At 37.4% G+C, this 17,188-nt stretch overlaps 1 protein-coding gene across 1 annotated transcript in view; it reads right to left on the bottom strand.

Moving 5' to 3' along the window:
• The window catches only part of LOC149259914 (suppressor of RPS4-RLD 1-like), a 167,830-nt gene extending 151,201 nt beyond the window's left edge, over window positions 1-16,629 (bottom strand). The window contains exons 1-2 of the mRNA XM_089455684.1: window positions 16,005-16,629; window positions 15,796-15,905 (exon numbers count right to left, since the gene is read on the bottom strand). Coding sequence (XP_089311810.1) covers window positions 15,796-15,905; window positions 16,005-16,144 — 250 coding nt within the window. The 5' untranslated portion in view covers window positions 16,145-16,629. The remainder of the gene's footprint in view (window positions 1-15,795; window positions 15,906-16,004) is intronic.
• Between the last annotated feature and the right edge of the window lie 559 nt (window positions 16,630-17,188).

Raw genomic sequence — 17,188 nt, 5'->3', positions numbered from 1 at the left:
AATCATATGTCAAGACGGGAGTTTACCAAGAACATCAGGGCCCCCACAAGTTGTCTATATTCAGAAGGATTTGCCAATTTGGGCCCAGCAACACTTCCACATAGCTTCTTGAAGTTGAGTTGCATCGGAGTAGACACAGACTTGCAATCCACCATCTCACATCTCTTGAGCAGCATCGCAGTGTATTTTACTTGAGAAAGGAAACTCTCACCTGGCTTTTGCCAGACCTCCAGGCCTAGGAAGTAATGCATCAAGCCTAGGTATTTCATCTCGAACTCGGAATCCAACTCCCTCTTGCATTGATAAATGAGAGTGTTTGCACCTATTAGAAAGAGATCATCCACATAAAGGACTAGAATGAGAGGCCTGTCCTTTTCAACCTTGAAATATAGGTTAGGGTCAGGGCCGCTCCTTGTAAATCCTAGCATCATAAGATAGCTATCAATCCTCTCATACCAAACCATGGGGGCTTGCTTCAACCCATAGAGGGATTTCTTCAACCTACACACGTGTGTCCTACGATCTTGTCCTTTTAACCCCTTAGGTTGTTCTACGTAGATTTCCTCCTTAAGTGAGCCATGCAAGAAAGCAGTCTTAACATCCATTTGGTGTAGGATCCATCCTTGAGAGGCAGCAAGAGCAATAATAGATCGAATAATGGTGTACTAGGCAACTGGTGTAAATATCTCGTCATAGTCCACTGCTTTTTGAGAGAAGCCTTGAGCAACAGACCTGTTTTATTTTGTAAAGTCATTTCGAGGTGACCACAGACTTGTCCTTGGGTCTAAGAACCACATCCCAGATATCATTCTTCATGATTGATTCGTACTCCTCATTCGTCGCATCCTTCCAAACTTGGTGTTTCACAGCTTCTTCGAACGTACACGGCTCAAATTAAACAATGGTACTCATAGCAGCTAAGTACCCTTGATACCTGTTCAGTGTCTTACTTTCACGAAATGTCCCTCTTGGAGCAATATGTCTTTCAACATCTTCGAGAGTGTCTTTGAGCCACAAAGGTCTTTTCCTTGAGGTAGAGGAATCACCAAGAGGTGGATCAAAGGGATCCATCAGTTCTTCAACATCAGGCATCAATTCATCTGTCAAAGATTCATCCTGTTTTCCTGCAACATCATTATTGTTCTTCTTTGGAATAGGGAGATCTTTGGCTTTCCCAAGGGCAAAATCTTCATCGAAAGTGACATCATGGCTTATTTCCACTTCTTTTTGACCAAGCACATAGATTTTATATGCCTTCGAATTTTCACTATAGCCTACAAATGTTCCTTTCTTCCTAGATGCTTCTAACTTGTTTCATTTCTCTTTAGGGACATGAAAATATACGAGACATCCAAATATTCTAAAATGAGAAACATCAGGTTTCTTACCAGTGAAAACTTCCTCGGGTGTCTTGAAATCCAATGCTTGATGCGGGCTCCTATTTTGAACATATACGACAATGTTGGCAGCTTCTCCCCATAAGAACTTTGGTAGGCCTTGGTCATGAAGCATGGCATGGGTGGCTTCTATGATTGTTCAATTCTTCCTTTCAACAACGCCATTTTTCTCAGGAGTGTATGCAACGATTGTCTCGCTCTTAATGCCAGCCTCTCTGCAAAAGTCATTGAATTCGTTTGATTCATATTCAGTTCCATTATTAGTGCTCAATATTTCGATCTTCTTCCCTCTTTGATTTTCAACCAAGGCTTTGAAAGAACGAAACCATTCGAACACTTTGTCCTTCTTTTTCAAGAAATAGATCCACGTTTTGCGAGAGAAGTTATCCACAAAAATCGTATAGTATGAGTATCCTCCTAATGATGTTACGGGCAACATACCAAATAGATCATAATGGACCAATTGAAGAATCTCGGTAGTTTACTAAGAACATCAGGGCCCCCACAAGTTGTCTATATTCAGAAGGATTTGCCAATTCGAGCCAAGCAGCACTTCCACATAGCTTCTTGAAGTTGAGTTCCATTGGAGTAGACACAGACTTGCAATCCACCATCCCACATCTCTCAAGCAGCTTCACAATGTATTTTCCTTGAGAAAGGAAAATCTCACCTAGCTTTTGCCAGACCTCCAGGCCTAGGAAGTAATGCATCAAACCTAGGTCTTTCATCTCGAACTCGGAAGCCAACTCCCTCTTGCATTGATAAATGAGAGTGTCTGCACTTGTCAGATAGAGATCATCCACATAAAGGACCAGAATGAGAGGCCAATCCTTTTCAACCTTGAAATATAAGTTAGGGTGAGATCCGCCCCTTATAAATCCCATCTTCATAAGATAGTTATCAATCCTCTTGTACCAATCCATGAGGGCTTGCTTCAACCCATAGAGGGATTTCTTTAACCTGCACACGTGTGTCCTATGATCTTGTACTTTGAACCCCTCAAGTTATTCTACGTAGAGTTCCTCCTTAAGTGAGCCATGCAAGAAAGCAGTGTTAACATCCATTTGGTGTAGGCTCCATCCTTGAGAGGCAGCAAGAGCAATAATAGATCGGATAATGGTGTACTGGGCAACCAGTGTAAATATCTCATCATAGTCCACTCCTCCTTTTTGAGAAAAGCCTCGAGCAACGGACCCGGTCTTGTATTTTTCAGCACTCCCATTAGCTCCATGTTTTATTTTGTAAAGTCATTTCGAGGTGACCACAAACTTGTACTTGGGTCTAACAACCACATCCCAGACATCATTCTTCATGATTGATTCATACTCCTCATTCATCGCATCCTTCCATACTTGGTGTTTCACGGCTTTTTCAAACGTACATGGCTCAGATTAAACAATGGTACTCATAGCAACTAAGTACCCTTGATACTTGTTCAGCTTCTTACTTTCACAAAATGTCCCTCTTGGAGCAATATGTCTTTCAGCATCTTCAAGAGTGTCTTTGAGCCGCAATGGTCTTTTCCTTGAGGTAGAGGAATCACCAAGAGATGGATCAATGGGATACATCAGTCCTTCAACATCAGGCATCGGTTCATTTGTCAGAGATTCATCCTATTTTCCTACAACATCATCATTGTCCTTCCTTGGAATAGGGAGATCCTTGGCTTTCCCAAGGGCAAAATCTTCAACAAAAGTGACATCATGGTTTATTTCCACTTCCCTTTGACCAGGCACATAGATTCTATATGGCTTTGAATTTTCACTATAGCCTACAAATATTCCTTTCTTCCCAGATGCTTCTAACTTGTTTCTTTTCTTTTTAGGCACATGAAAATATACAAGACATCCAAATATTCTAAAATGAGAAACATCAGGTTTCTTACCAGTGAAAACTTTTTTGGGCGTCTTGAAATCCAATGCTTGATGCGAGCTCCTATTTTGAACATATACAGTAGTGTTGGAAGCTTCTCCCCATAAAACTTCGGTAGGCCTTGGTCATGAAGCATGGCATGGGTGGCTTCTATGATTGTTCGATTCTTCCTTTTAGCAATGCCATTTTGCTCAGGAGTGTATGCAACGGTTGTCTCCCTCTTAATGCCAACCTCTCTGCAAAAGTCATTGAATTCGTTTGATTCATATTCGGTTCCATTATCGGTCCTCAATATTTTGATCATCTTCCCTATTTGATTTTCAACCAAAGCTTTGAAAGAATGAAACCATTCGAACACTTCGTCCTTCTTCTTCAAAAAATAGTTCCATGTTTTGCGAGAATAGTCATCCACAAAAATCGCATAGTATAAGTATCCTCCCAATGATGTTACGAGCAACACACCAGACAGATCATAATAGACCAATTGAAGAATCTCAGTAGTTTGACATTCACTTGAAGGGAATGGTCCCCTTGTATGTTTTCCAACTACACAACCCTGACAAACACCTTCATGGTCTATGTTGAATTTAGGCATACCTGTGACCATCTTCCTTACCCCACGTAAGGCTTTGTAATATAAAGGTGAGCAAACCTCCATTGCCACAAATCGGATTGAAGAAAAGTACTGCAATTCATAGCTCCCAAAGGACTTCCTACAACTTGATAGAGACCTTTAACCCTAAATCCAAGTGTAAATGCATCTTTCGGGTTCCTTTGCCAAATACATACCTTTCCATCAATGAATGCTACCTTGAAGCCTTTATCTTCCATAGCAGAAATAAACACTACATTCTTCTTCAAATCGGGTACATACAATACTTCTTGTAGATGGAGGGTTTGACCTTGATTTAAGTGAAGAGTGATAGTCCCTATCCCTTTCACGAGGTAGGTGGCATTGTCTCCAAGAATGATCTCCAAATTAGTCTTCTTTTCAATCAAATTTGAGAGGGCCTCCTTGTACCCAATGAAGTGCCTTGAGGCACCACTATCAATCAACCAATGATCCAAAGTGTTCAAAGGAGAGGCAGTAGTGAGGGCGGAAATAAGATAAAATTCTTTTTGTTTTTCTACAACATTAGTTTCCTCATACTTGGAATTTCTCATCCTTTTGGTAGGTCGACCATTACCATATCAAGCAACGAGAGCATTCCTCTTTCGTTTATTTTTGAAACTATTGTTCCTTTGATTTCCATTGCCATTGAAATTGTTGTAGTTGTTGTCGTCATCCCGTGGAGTATCCTTCTTATGAGGACACTCTCTAGCATAGCGGCCAAACCTGTTGCAATTGTAGCACCTTCCTTTTCTTCCTTCTTTGAATCCCTACTTCAATCCTTGACCTTGTCTCTTTGGACCAGCATTGTTCTTCCTCTTTGCATGAGTAGAGAAAGCAGTAGGTTCATTTCCATTTGGAGGCTTGTCTCTCTCCATCATCCTTGTCTCTTCTTGTGTGCATCGAGCCAATAATTCATCGAAACTAGAAATCCTGTCATTATCAAGAATAGTGGTGTTAAACACATCCCATGTTCTTGCGAGACCTCCAAGAGCAATGAGAGTGAGCTCCCTGTCAGCAACAGCTTCTCCAATAGACAGAAGGTCATTCTTGATTTTGGTAATCCTCATGAAGTAGGATTGGAAAGACTCTCCTCTATCAGTAATCCTCATGAAGTAGGATTGGATAATTCTTTTAGTTTTGACCTCACCTTTCTTGAATTTCGTCTTTGCAACAGCAAGTGCATTTGAAGGAGGCTCCACCACTCATCAGTTCACATAGTCCATGGCATCATGCTCTTCCAAAGTCAAGTCCAAAGTCATCTTCCATGCATGATAGTCGAATTTGTCCTTGAGCTTATCCTCAGATTTGAAGTATGATGTAGTCACCATTGAAGCTAGACCAATATTCTTGTCCAACAATTCTTTTCTTAGTGATTGCTTTTCTCACTCTTGCTTGGGCTTTGTCTTCACCTGGGCTCTGAAACCATGTTAATTTTAGTTAACAATGGTATGTTCTATGCTCAGCACAATTACTTCAATGTTCCTTAAGCAGCCAAATAGCAATTTCCAATTTAGATTTCCAATAGCAATCACATTAACCATTAGTCACATTGACAGTAAAAGTAGATAGAACATAAAACAATATGCAAAATACAAGCCAAGACAAGAGGACCCCAGATTTGGCAAATGCCAGGGAAAAACCCCAATGTGGGGAAAACCCTTTGATCAATTATTATTATTATTATATCAAAAGTTTAGCAGAGAGAGAGTACAAAAGTCAAATTGACTTGCCCAATTCAAAGTCAAAACAATCCCGTCAATTTCTGCAGTCAAACTTCAACCCTAGCCAGAAAGTCAAAGTTGGTCAACCAATGATAAATCATCCTCAAAACAGCTCGGTCTTCCTCAATCAAACTCGGCCTAATCAGGAGGTCAAAGTCAACCTAAAACAACTTGATCAAAGGAGAGAAAATTTGTTGTAATTAATACAATCAACCCTGAAGTCAACATTGGTCAAACTGCCTAGATTCCCTTGATTTTTGTGCCCATAAATGCGGCCTAAAGAGACAGAAAAGATCCTCCAAAAATCACAGTCAAAGCTGGTCAACAAACCCTTGGTCAACACTAGTCAAACTTGGTCTGCTGCCTATAATTTTTGGTCTTGCAACTCAACCCAGAAAACTCGTCCTTCTTGCCACACGTGTGAGAGAGAGGAGTTGCCCAATAGTTGTACGAACCAATGAGAGAAGGAGAGAGAAGAATGTGTGAGTGATGATGATGCCAAATGAGGTGTGAGATCACTTGTATTTATACAATTCGTTGTGGGTGAAGAGACACGTCCATTGGGCTTCTTGAGCCTACATGTTGATGTGGCCGACTTGAACAATTTGCACATGTATGGGCATAAATTCAAAATCACGCTTCTGCTTGTCCAAATGAGATGATCTTTACAACAATTTTGGTCCTCTCGAAAAGAGGAATTTAATGCAATCATCATCTCCATCAAATGAGTTGTCCCAAGGTGGAATTTGGCCCTAGTTGCCAATATTAACAAAAATCAATCCCCACTCCCCAAGATGGTGATGGCAATGTAATATGGTGTCCTCCCCATCCTTGGATCAAGCAAAATTGGTCTCATCCTTTGCTCTCCAAAACCTTCTTTCTATTTACGAAATGAGTCCAAAAAATCTAAAAATAATCACTTAAAGCGTCTTTCCCTGCACCCCAACGATTTTTCAAATCCTTGTGTGATAATATCATGATCTTTACAATAGTATCACTAACTATTACCAACAACAATATCACCAAGTGGTAAATTTCTTCGTATCACACTAATATCACCATTCTAGTCTTAGAAGGTGTTCATAGTCCAAAGAAAATGAAGAATCAAATTTCCACCTTATTATCATATTTTTATATTCTAAACAAGTTTGGAAGGAAGTGGAGGGATTAACTAGAATAGGGAATGTGTGAAATTGTTCTACAATAAAGGAAGGGTTGAAGGTATGGTGTTAGAATTCAAATGTTAAAAGGTAGAGCCCTTCTTGTGATAATAGCTTGGGGTATATGGCTTCTTAGAAATGCTAGTCTCTGAACACAAAGTAATTCGTCCTCTCTGGTGTGCAATGCAAGGATGTAGTACTCTAAATGGTTTCAATCATTTAAGAAAGGAGAAACATATCACATAGTTGGTTAAGGAGCACATTAATACTTTGGTGCTTGGGCAGATTTTGATGATGCTTCTCAAGGAGATCCAAAGGTAAGTGGAGCTAAGGGAATTATTTACCTAAAGAATGTTGACTCATTAAGGTTCAAAGCTAGTTTTGGGCATGGCACAAACAACCTTGCTGAATTGATGACTCTTAAGTCAACTCTTTCACTAGCAGCTTATAAAGGTGTCTCAAAGTTTCAAATCTTTGGCAATTCTCTTCTTGTGATTAAGTGGATGAAGAGGCAATGGGAAATATGGAAGTAAATTTTGCAACCTTTGTTAGAACAAGTTCAAGATATAATCCATGTTTTTAATTCCATTTCCTTTCATCCTGTTCATAGGGAAAGGAACCAGATTGCAGATGCTTTGTCAGAGATACCATCTAGCTAGCTCATAGTGAATAGATCATTCAAGGAGATGTCAACGGACAGATTGAAGAATATTCTCATCCTCCTTCTATTAAATAAGTTGAAAATGGATTCAAATTTGGGTATCTGAATTTTCTGAGTATATATTCTTATTAAGCATAAAATATTTCGAAATTCCATACAAAAGTGTACAACTAGGTTGCATATTTTTGTCTAGTTTTGTATTTGAGAGACTTCGTAGCATAGTTTCAAAATCGGCAATTCAAACCATAACCGGTCAAATCAGTCGGTCAGCAACCCTTAACCAATGAACTGTCAAAAAAATCTGGTTTGGGGCCCAGTTGAGACCAAACCAACCGGTTTGGTACGTAACCTATACAAACTAGTCAATTCACACAATTATGTGTGTGGCAACCTATGGGACCCGCATGCAATTTTGTGGAGTGATTTTTAAAGAAACCATGGGCAGTTTGTAGTTGTCCGGTCTAGTTTTGCTGCTGCTGCTACTAAGGTTGCAGAGGAGTCTGGGGATTTCTCAAAACCTCTGCCAAATGATGTTTACATAGCTCTCGATGATGATCCCATGTCTACTAGTGGTGATTAGTTTGATGTGTGATCATGTTGATCAGTGATTTGTAGTAGGCCAGTGTGGCCCAGTAGCTTCTAGCATTGTTTTTGGACTTTAGAAGCCATTTAGAGCCTCATTGATTATGTATTTTGTTGATGATAAGTATTGCACTTGGTGCCATTTTGATATATGCACCCTTACATGCTATATAGATGAGCAAATTTTGCATATTGTCTCTAATGGTTTGGAATCATGGTTTGAAATCTTAAAAATATTTTTTTCTTTCACTGAATCTGGTTCGATCCGATTTGATCCAATTCCGATTTGAACCACAGTTTGATAGGTGGCCTGGCTCATAACCCAATTCAGGTTTTTAAAACTACGCTTTATGGTACATATTTCTCCACTCAGGAGCCTTGTTTATAAGGATCTTTTGAAGCATATGGATAAAAAGTTCGTCTGTACTTGAGGCCAACAGAGATAGAGCTTTTGTGATGATGCTCATTGCCATCTTTTCTTACTTGCAAAGGACTTAAGAATGTTAGAAGGCATCTAAAATACGTAATTTTGTCTCGTATAAATAAAAATACTGATATTCTTTCCCAGAAGAAAAATAAAGAGACACCCTTGGACCATCAAGAACAGCATCATCTTTTTTAAGAAATGCATCTATTTACAACAAAACTCTCCTCTTATACACCAACTTCTTCAACATGGGCATGCATCACCCTCTGTCGACCATGCAGGTTTTTATAAAACTTACAAGAATGTCTCCTCCAACATTTATTGGCACAAAATGAAGTTAGATATTAAACAATTTGTCATATAATGTGGCACCTGCCAACACAACAAAGACACCATTCCTTGTCTTGGTCTTTTCTAGCCTAACAACATCCCAAATCGGAAGTGGGAAGAGATATATGTGGACTTCACCATAGTTTTGTCGATCTCTCAAGGTAAGGATACTATCATTATGGTAGTACTGACAGTGAATTTACCCTAAGCAAATTCAATGTTAGCTTCTAACATATTCACAAGTCCATTACATTATTTGAACAAACTTCTTCCAAGTCAATCTTGATTGATTTGAGAATCAACTTTCCTGGGAACTTTGGATTGAACATCAACAGTGCATGAATACCTTAGCCAGAACCTTATTTCTAAGTTCTTGTGCACTAGTTTTGCGGATCAATTTCAAATGTCTATTGTTCCAAGGGGTGCCATGTTTAATGCAATGATTCATGCTTTTAAAGGTTGAAAAAAGAAGACTCCAAAAGGATATGATAAAATTTCCAAGATTGAAAACCTTGATTTTCAAAATGCTAAATCTTGAAAGAAAACATTTTAGAAATCTATCTTTCTTGAAATCTGATCACATATTTGGGTCCCCTTTATGGAGTGAGCTTATCATTCCAATTTGAGGGCATCCTAGGAAAGTCGACTTTGGTCAATGTTCACTTGTTGACCAAGCGGCCTGATAAAAGTTAGGGTTTAAGAACTTTTGGAGAATATCATACTGTTAGAGCCCATTATTGAATGCAAGATGCAAGTTGAATGTAGGAATCCGAAATTGGGTCAAACTTATGCTTTCAAAAATTTGGTCATATTTTTTAGTACCCTTTATCCTCGATAGCATGGAGATCAAAATGGAAGACCGCTTTCTACATTGGCGTTTGAATACTTTATTCCGTGTGGACCACTCCATCTACTTGGCAGCTTGCACATTCATCCATGGAGTTGGTTGTGTTGAGATTAACACATATATTGGTTGCATGTATTTTGTGGACCACTTTCTAGTTTTGGAGATTAGGAATGGCACATCTCTCGTAAGAGGAATATTTTATTGTTTTACCTCTCATGCATCTTGGGGGGGTGCACTTCATGAGCTCTTATAGGTGGACCCTTAAGCACATCCTCTTTGGTTGAAGAATATTTTATTATTGCATGCATCCATTCTTGGAGGGTGAATTCCATGTGGACCCATTTAGCATTTGACATGGTATAATACCTATTTATGGATGATGCATCCTCTCTTGGAGTTTTTGTTGCATTATTATCTATTTTTGGATAAGAGTGACCTCTATTGAAGAGGCTTGCACCCACATTCCTTGATATTGTCAACCCCACCACTTCAATATTTTACAATCTGCTGACTTGTAATGGAGTTAGTTAGGAAGATAATGTATTTTATTGTATGAAAGACTTATCTCACCATATATAAAGAGGAGTTTCTCTCTAATTCAAAAGGATTGGCAATTTGGCATTAAAGAGTGAAGTGAAAGAGTGAGTAAGATAGCAAGAGCTTGGAGATGATGATGTCAAGTTCCCCTTTCATATCAAACTTTGAAGATTAATGAAGGATGAGGTATTGCTGCCTTATAATATGGCTATTTTTATGATATTCATTTGTTGTTAATTTGATATAGAGACTTGCTTTCACTCTAACATAAAGGCCTAATAATGAACATTTTACTCTTATAGGAAAAAGCTATGTGAGGAGTTTTCCTTCTTGTCTTCTCAATAGTTTTATTTCTGCTCTTATCACCTTGCTTCTATCATATCTAGTTGCTGATTGGCATATAATTCATCTAATGAACAGCACCTTTATGTTGAGTTGATGTGTGGCAAATTAAGCCCTCCAAAACTAATTTCCATGACATAATTTTCGGCAAACATCTTAAGGTTCAAAGTACCAAATGAATTCAATTTACCTTAGATACACAATTGGTCAATGAAGGTATCAAACTAGATCCTTTTATATAAGTTTTCTAAAGGGGCCAAATTAGTCCTTTTACCTCATAGCCTACGTTAGAGTACTTGAAGATGACAAACAAGTCCATTCATTTTACAATGTCCCACGACTCTATTAACCCTTAAATTTAAGCACTAGTCCTCCATCATTTCATCCCCATATTTCCACCTCCATTTTATTTTTTTCCATATCCATTTCCTTTCATATATACTAAAACAACCATACATTTTGTTAAGGCTTACTATTCCTATTTAACCTAAGACCCCCACTCCATAGCCTTAGCAATCCTTTTATGGATACACCCCTTGAGCTGGAGAAGAGCCAATGAGATGTAAGAGGAAGAGATACCGGGGTGATAGTGGGTAGCCATCCTAAGTTGCACAAGACTAGCCCCTTGATGCCTGGGACTTTAGATCATTTGGCGGTGCTAAATTTTGTTGTAACACCACCAAATTGACCCCCTTTTAAAGCATTATTTGAAGTCGACAAACCCCCTTCACCTGAGGATTTGGTCATCCAAAATGTTAAAGTCCTTGCAACAACCGGCACATTAAAAGAAATGCAAAACATCTTTGGCAATGACACCTTCTCCATGGCAACAAATAAGATGAAACACCAAGTTGAACAACACCACATAGAGACACCTTGAGATTGGAGAGAACAATGCAAGACTATAAGCAAACAACTCTTTGCCAATACGGTAAAAACGGGTTTCAATGAACATTTAATGACCCTTGCAATATGCGAGCATAGTAGATGATATGGCTTATGCATTAGACATTCCTAACAAGGGAAGACACCATGACAATGCCATGCCCCATGTTTAAAGAAGAAACTAGTCAGCGTGGTGGTTACTTGTAGATGAAGGAGGAAACTAATAATAGAAGTAAAGGACATCCTTATGATGAATGCAAAGAATCTCTACAAATGACAAATCAAATATCAAATGAAATCCAATTGGAGGCATAAGCATTTGTGTAAATAAACCCAAAGTTGCAAATGTTGTACACTATTCCCTTATCAAAAAGTTGATCACTATTAACAAAAAACTCTATTTCATGCTTTACACAATACTAACTTTAGAACAATTCATTGAATAGCATTTTTGGGGATTAGAGTGGTTTTGGATTCAAATATTGCGCTCTATTATTTCAAGAACTTGAATCATAAAGTGCACCACTATTTTCTTTTGCAATCGCACCTTGAAAATCACTCTAGAGACCTCAACACAAATTCTACTACCATATTTGTGCAATCTAATGCTTCCTCCTCCTCCAAATCCCAAAGTATGTTTCCGCACGATTTGAACTATTACACTACTTATTTTGGACCAATAATGGGGTAGAAACATATTTTTTCAACTACTCTAGCAGCAATTTCAACACTAATGTCTACGTTTTTACTTTCATCTTTAAGGACAAAGGCCCTTTTTTAGAGGGAGAGCATGCTAAGTACTTGACCACAACACTTTTGTTAAATATTACACTCCATGTAAATGAGCTATTTTGTTTGTAAGTTCATGAATTTGTTACAATCAAATATTTCATATTTCAAATAATTGTAGAAGCCTCCTTTGTCCAAGAAGATTTTTTACAACTTTATTAGTAATGTAAGCTTTAAATTAGACGTTTTACCAATGTTATCTCGCTTTGAACCAGACCAAAACCACTTTGCCACAAAATCAAAACTCAAATTGAAACTATCTGTTTAATAGGTAAATTGAATCGAGAAAGAACTCAATATAATAGATAATACATCAAATACTCAAGTCAATTAGGTTAATTTCTAGTAGTTGGGAAGAATGAGTGTTATCTTCCTCCACCCCACTCCCCCCCATAAGTTCAATCCCACAAGTGACATGTTGAGCTCATACAAAGTTATATCAAGATATTGTTGCAATCGCTTTGAGCCCTAGAGAATATCTTACCCTTGCCTACAAACTAGAGGGTAGGGTGCAAGTTACGTGGAAGAAAATACATAAAATATTAAAATTTTAATTGAAACTATATATGTGCACTAACACATCAATGAAAATACAAATTAATAAACCACACATGTGCAAGGATTGTTAATTTATATTGCATGCAAAAGTGCAAATAGCAAAAATACTTCTAAGATATAAGTTACAAGATACATGTGATTAAAGTTTTGAGAAAAATGCATATAAATTGAGGCTTTCAATTGATTATAGGGTCCAAAAATCATAATATTATAATCAAATGACTACATAGCATACTATGTCATGAGTCATGACTCATAACTCAAAAAATTCATAAAGAATCCAAATTCTCAACAATGGCAACTACTAAATGTTATGGATCATCCTCGTGGTCTATTGTATAGGTACCTCCCTCTTAAGCAAATGCCTCTAAATTCTAGGACCAACACCAAAATCACCCACCTCTTGTGATGGAAGCAACTACAATTCCATATAATTGAATCATCATCTCAACACTTTTTCTTGACTCTCCACAACCTATTCCAAGGAGTGATCAATCTCCTCCAAAATTGTAATATCTACAACAAATATGTTACTCAAGTGGTTGTGCGGCTTGTGCCTAAACCAACAATCCAACTACCCTAAATCACTCAACTGTTGTTCCAAACAGTTTATGTTACTCAAGTGGTTGTGCGGCTTGTGCCTAAACCAACAATCCAACTACCCTAAATCACTCAACTGTTGTTCCAAACAGTTTATGTTACTCAAGTGGTTGTGCGGCTTGTGCCTAAACCAACAATCCAACTACCCTAAATCACTCAACTGTTGTTCCAAACAGTTTGTATTTTTCGATGAATATGCTCACACCTTGAAGCAATACATGTTTGACTTGGGAACTGAATTGCAAACCTTTACAACTCAAGTCAATGCAAGCCAAATTGGTTCCACCAATAAATTGTGATATGAAAAGTTAGAAATGAGTTAGTAATAAACAATAAACTCTAGATTTAGAAATTTACTTTCTAGAAAATAGAATGATGAACTACAAAAATTTGTAATAGATTGATTGCCTGGTGGCTTTTATATCTTTGTCAAACAGCCATATCTACCAAAACTACCAACACTTACACTATAATCCAAAAGCTTGAGGAGTGTGTTATCATGGTTTTTCTTATGAGGATTGTTATCGCAAAATCTAGCACCATAGTGCAAAGCCTCACTAAGCACTCTAGATCAAAAAGGGAACCATTGGGATCAACCACCATTTTCACCTTTGTAGTTGCTCCCCTAATGTTCTATTGATCGATGTTATCCCCACAAGGGAGGCTCCACCAACAAATCTCGAAGATTAAGTAATCCAAGAATTCTCAACATAAATATTGTCTAAGCATTTTGCTAAAAAAACACCCAAGGACAATATTCAACATGCTAAGGCTCTGGGTGAGATAACGTAACGAATTTAGAGGACCTATGGCTAAGCCTAGAGGGCTAAGATAATCCTGGAAATGCTCAAATAAATCCCAAACACATGCTACCTTTAATTTAATGATTGCTACTATAAATTAGGGTTTACAATAAGCACAATTTACATCATGCAAAAATTATCTCAGTGAAAGCAAAACAACCTATAATTAATTATAAACAATAAATAAGCAAGTCTATTGAATGAGTAAACAAAGGAAAAGGCTACATCAATTTTTCAATGGTTGAAAATTCATAAGACAACCAATAAACTGTGAAAGTTACCCCTTAAGAAATATCAAGCAAAATGTGGAGGCAAATGAAGTTGCTTGTTCTATTTGTCACAATAATTCTCCAAAAAGGAGGATATTTTTTCTTTTTCTCCTTGTAGATAGCCTTTATTACCTTTTTGGCATGATCCATGACTTCATAAATATAACTCATTGTGGGTTTATCCCCATCCATCATACACAAGACTTTAACAAGAGGAAAAGAAAGTAGTGTGCCTCTCTCCTTTTAAGCTTGCAGCACCACTAAAATACACCCATTCATCACCACAAATGATCTTCCTTAAGTTTCTATTTTGGCCAACAAAAGGTTGCAATGTAAGGAAGTTCGTTGCAAATCAAATAATGGCTAGCTAAACAAGCTCCTTGCCCCATCTATTTCTCCTCAGAGGATTTTAGACAAATCAATGGCTGACTCGATCAGCCAGCCAATGTGAACCATTTTTTCAGGCAAACTGGTTGAAAATGTGGCTAACTGAACCTGCAGCAAACTCAGCCACTGACTCAGCCTAAATCAATTGGTTCAAATGCTAAACTAGTCTATTCAACCAAAATTTGTCAACCAGCTAGTTCAGCCTCTGAATTGGACAATCTTGATATATTGATTAGGCCACCTAGCCATCTATTTTGTGAGTAGCATATGTTCTTGTTGTGGTGTCTAACATTTTCTGTTCACATATGTGTAAATTAAGCAAAAGCCAATTTATAGGGGGGAGAGGAAACGATTGTCCTCTTAAGTGTTCATAGGTACTGAAGACATTATTAATGACCTCTTCAGAGAAAAACACGATGGAGCTCTCTTTTGTACTCCTAGTCCTTTTATCACTGGCAACATTTTTTGGCAACCCTTCTTTATGCTCTCATATTTTTGTCTATTGCGCTATTCCCTCCATATCGAAGCCCTAATTTTCAAAAAGGAAATACAAACGTATCCTCTTGCCCTTGGAAAATAAAACTTAAAAGGTTGTATAGTTATATGTAAGTGTAAGCCCATATGTAATGGAAAATTTTAGGCTCTAAATTTAACCATTGGACTGATTTCCCTTTTTCTTCCAAATTTCAATTTCTTTCCAAAAATAATTCGCCAATTTCCATTCTACAAATATCAGATAAGCATAGATACTTAAAATTGTCCCTGCACACTTAAAAAATGATTCTAAAACAGCAAGAAATTATAAATATCTTAGATGTATTACCAACAAGCCGATGTAACAACTAATAAAGCTGATGACCAGGAATTTGGATTGCTGGCCACATTTGCCTTCCATATCCACAATTTTTCAATATCTTGCAATATTAATGAAACGCTGTTGCCAATAGTGTAAAATATATTGAGAAACAAAATGTAAAATATATGTCAAGTATATTTTTTGCTCGACGTGACCCACCTTTGAGTATATATATTTGAATATTATATGGATCGAGCTCCAGAGCTTTCTCACAGTCCTTAATCACATGCTTGTGCAGCTCCAGTTTACTATAACAAAATGCACGGTTGCTGCATTCGCCAAATTAAGAAACACGACATGACCTCGAATCCCGTAGAGTGCAAATAAAAAATAACACGAAAATAAAACCAGCAAATGGAGTACCCTACCAGATGTCCTGCACTGTGCAAGCCTGACTGAGCAGAGAATTCAGGATCCGAATGGCTTTAGACCAGTCCCGAGAGACGCAGGCTTTCACCAATGCCTGCCTTTCAGACTGTGCGGAAGCCGAGGGTGTGGTGACAGCCATGGAAAAGGCCTTTCCCTGCGCAGCTTCAAATCCTTAGTCGATACTCCGTGCGGCGTTTAAACAAAATTTTGAAACAGAACACCATGGTGAAGTACTGCAGATCAAGGGTTTAGAATTTAAATCCGTCAGTCCTTAAGCGTTTCATTTTACGGATGGTTTGTTTGCTTTCTTGTTTTGGCGGATTTATGCGATCCTCCTGCAAGTAAACCCTCGCAATTGACGCAAACGGTAAGAGATAGAGGTTCAATGCTAGGCACACGCTCGAAGAGTGCAATCAGCGAAAAAAATCCCACATCAGCGTCGGCTATCCATTTCCTGGAGGCAGGCCGGAAAATAATTATGTCGTCTAGAAAGTTCTGTAGAGTTAAACGTTGGGTCCGTGGAAATTGCTCTCAACTGTCTTTGGTGAGGCATAGAAATACAGGTATTCGACTCCTCTCCAGGGCTTAAACAATTCCCTTTTTCGGATGTATAGATTTTTGATCCGCAATTTATATGCATCAGAGCGAATGACTATTACTATTTTTATAAAAAGTTAAATTAAAGAGTAAAGTTATTTGTATAATTATATTTATGTGTAAAGAATTTTCCATAATTATTTTTTTATATTTACTTTAATAAAGTATAAAAAATAAAAACTTAATATATTTTTTTTTGAGATTTTTTAACTATTTTGAAGTGTAAAAATATTTATAAAATTTATATTTTGTTTTTAAATTTTTTAAGTTTTAATAGATTTAAAGTTTGTTTTCTCTATTTGAGATTCATTTTATATTTTGTGGAATATTTTGTTTTTAACTTTTTTTTTAGTTTTAATAGATTTAAAGTTTATTTTCTCTATTTGAGATTTATTTTACACTTTGTGAGATCGGTGATGTTTTATGTTCGTTTAATGGTTATCACAATTTTAGTCAGTGAATCCATTTTACTTTTTTCAATTATGAGAAAGTATCTACTGGCCATGCTCTCTCTTCCTTTTTCTCTTTTTCTAGTTGCAAAAAGGATTAAGCAGGGCTTTAAAAATAGTTATAGCAAATGTCTCTT

This window comes from Pinus tabuliformis, chromosome 6, assembly GCF_031772625.1.
Source record: "Pinus tabuliformis cultivar Carrire ecotype Pingquan chromosome 6, CPIR1, whole genome shotgun sequence".
NCBI classification, from domain to species: domain Eukaryota; kingdom Viridiplantae; phylum Streptophyta; class Pinopsida; order Pinales; family Pinaceae; genus Pinus; species Pinus tabuliformis.
This window is presented reverse-complemented; position numbering and strand designations above follow the sequence as displayed.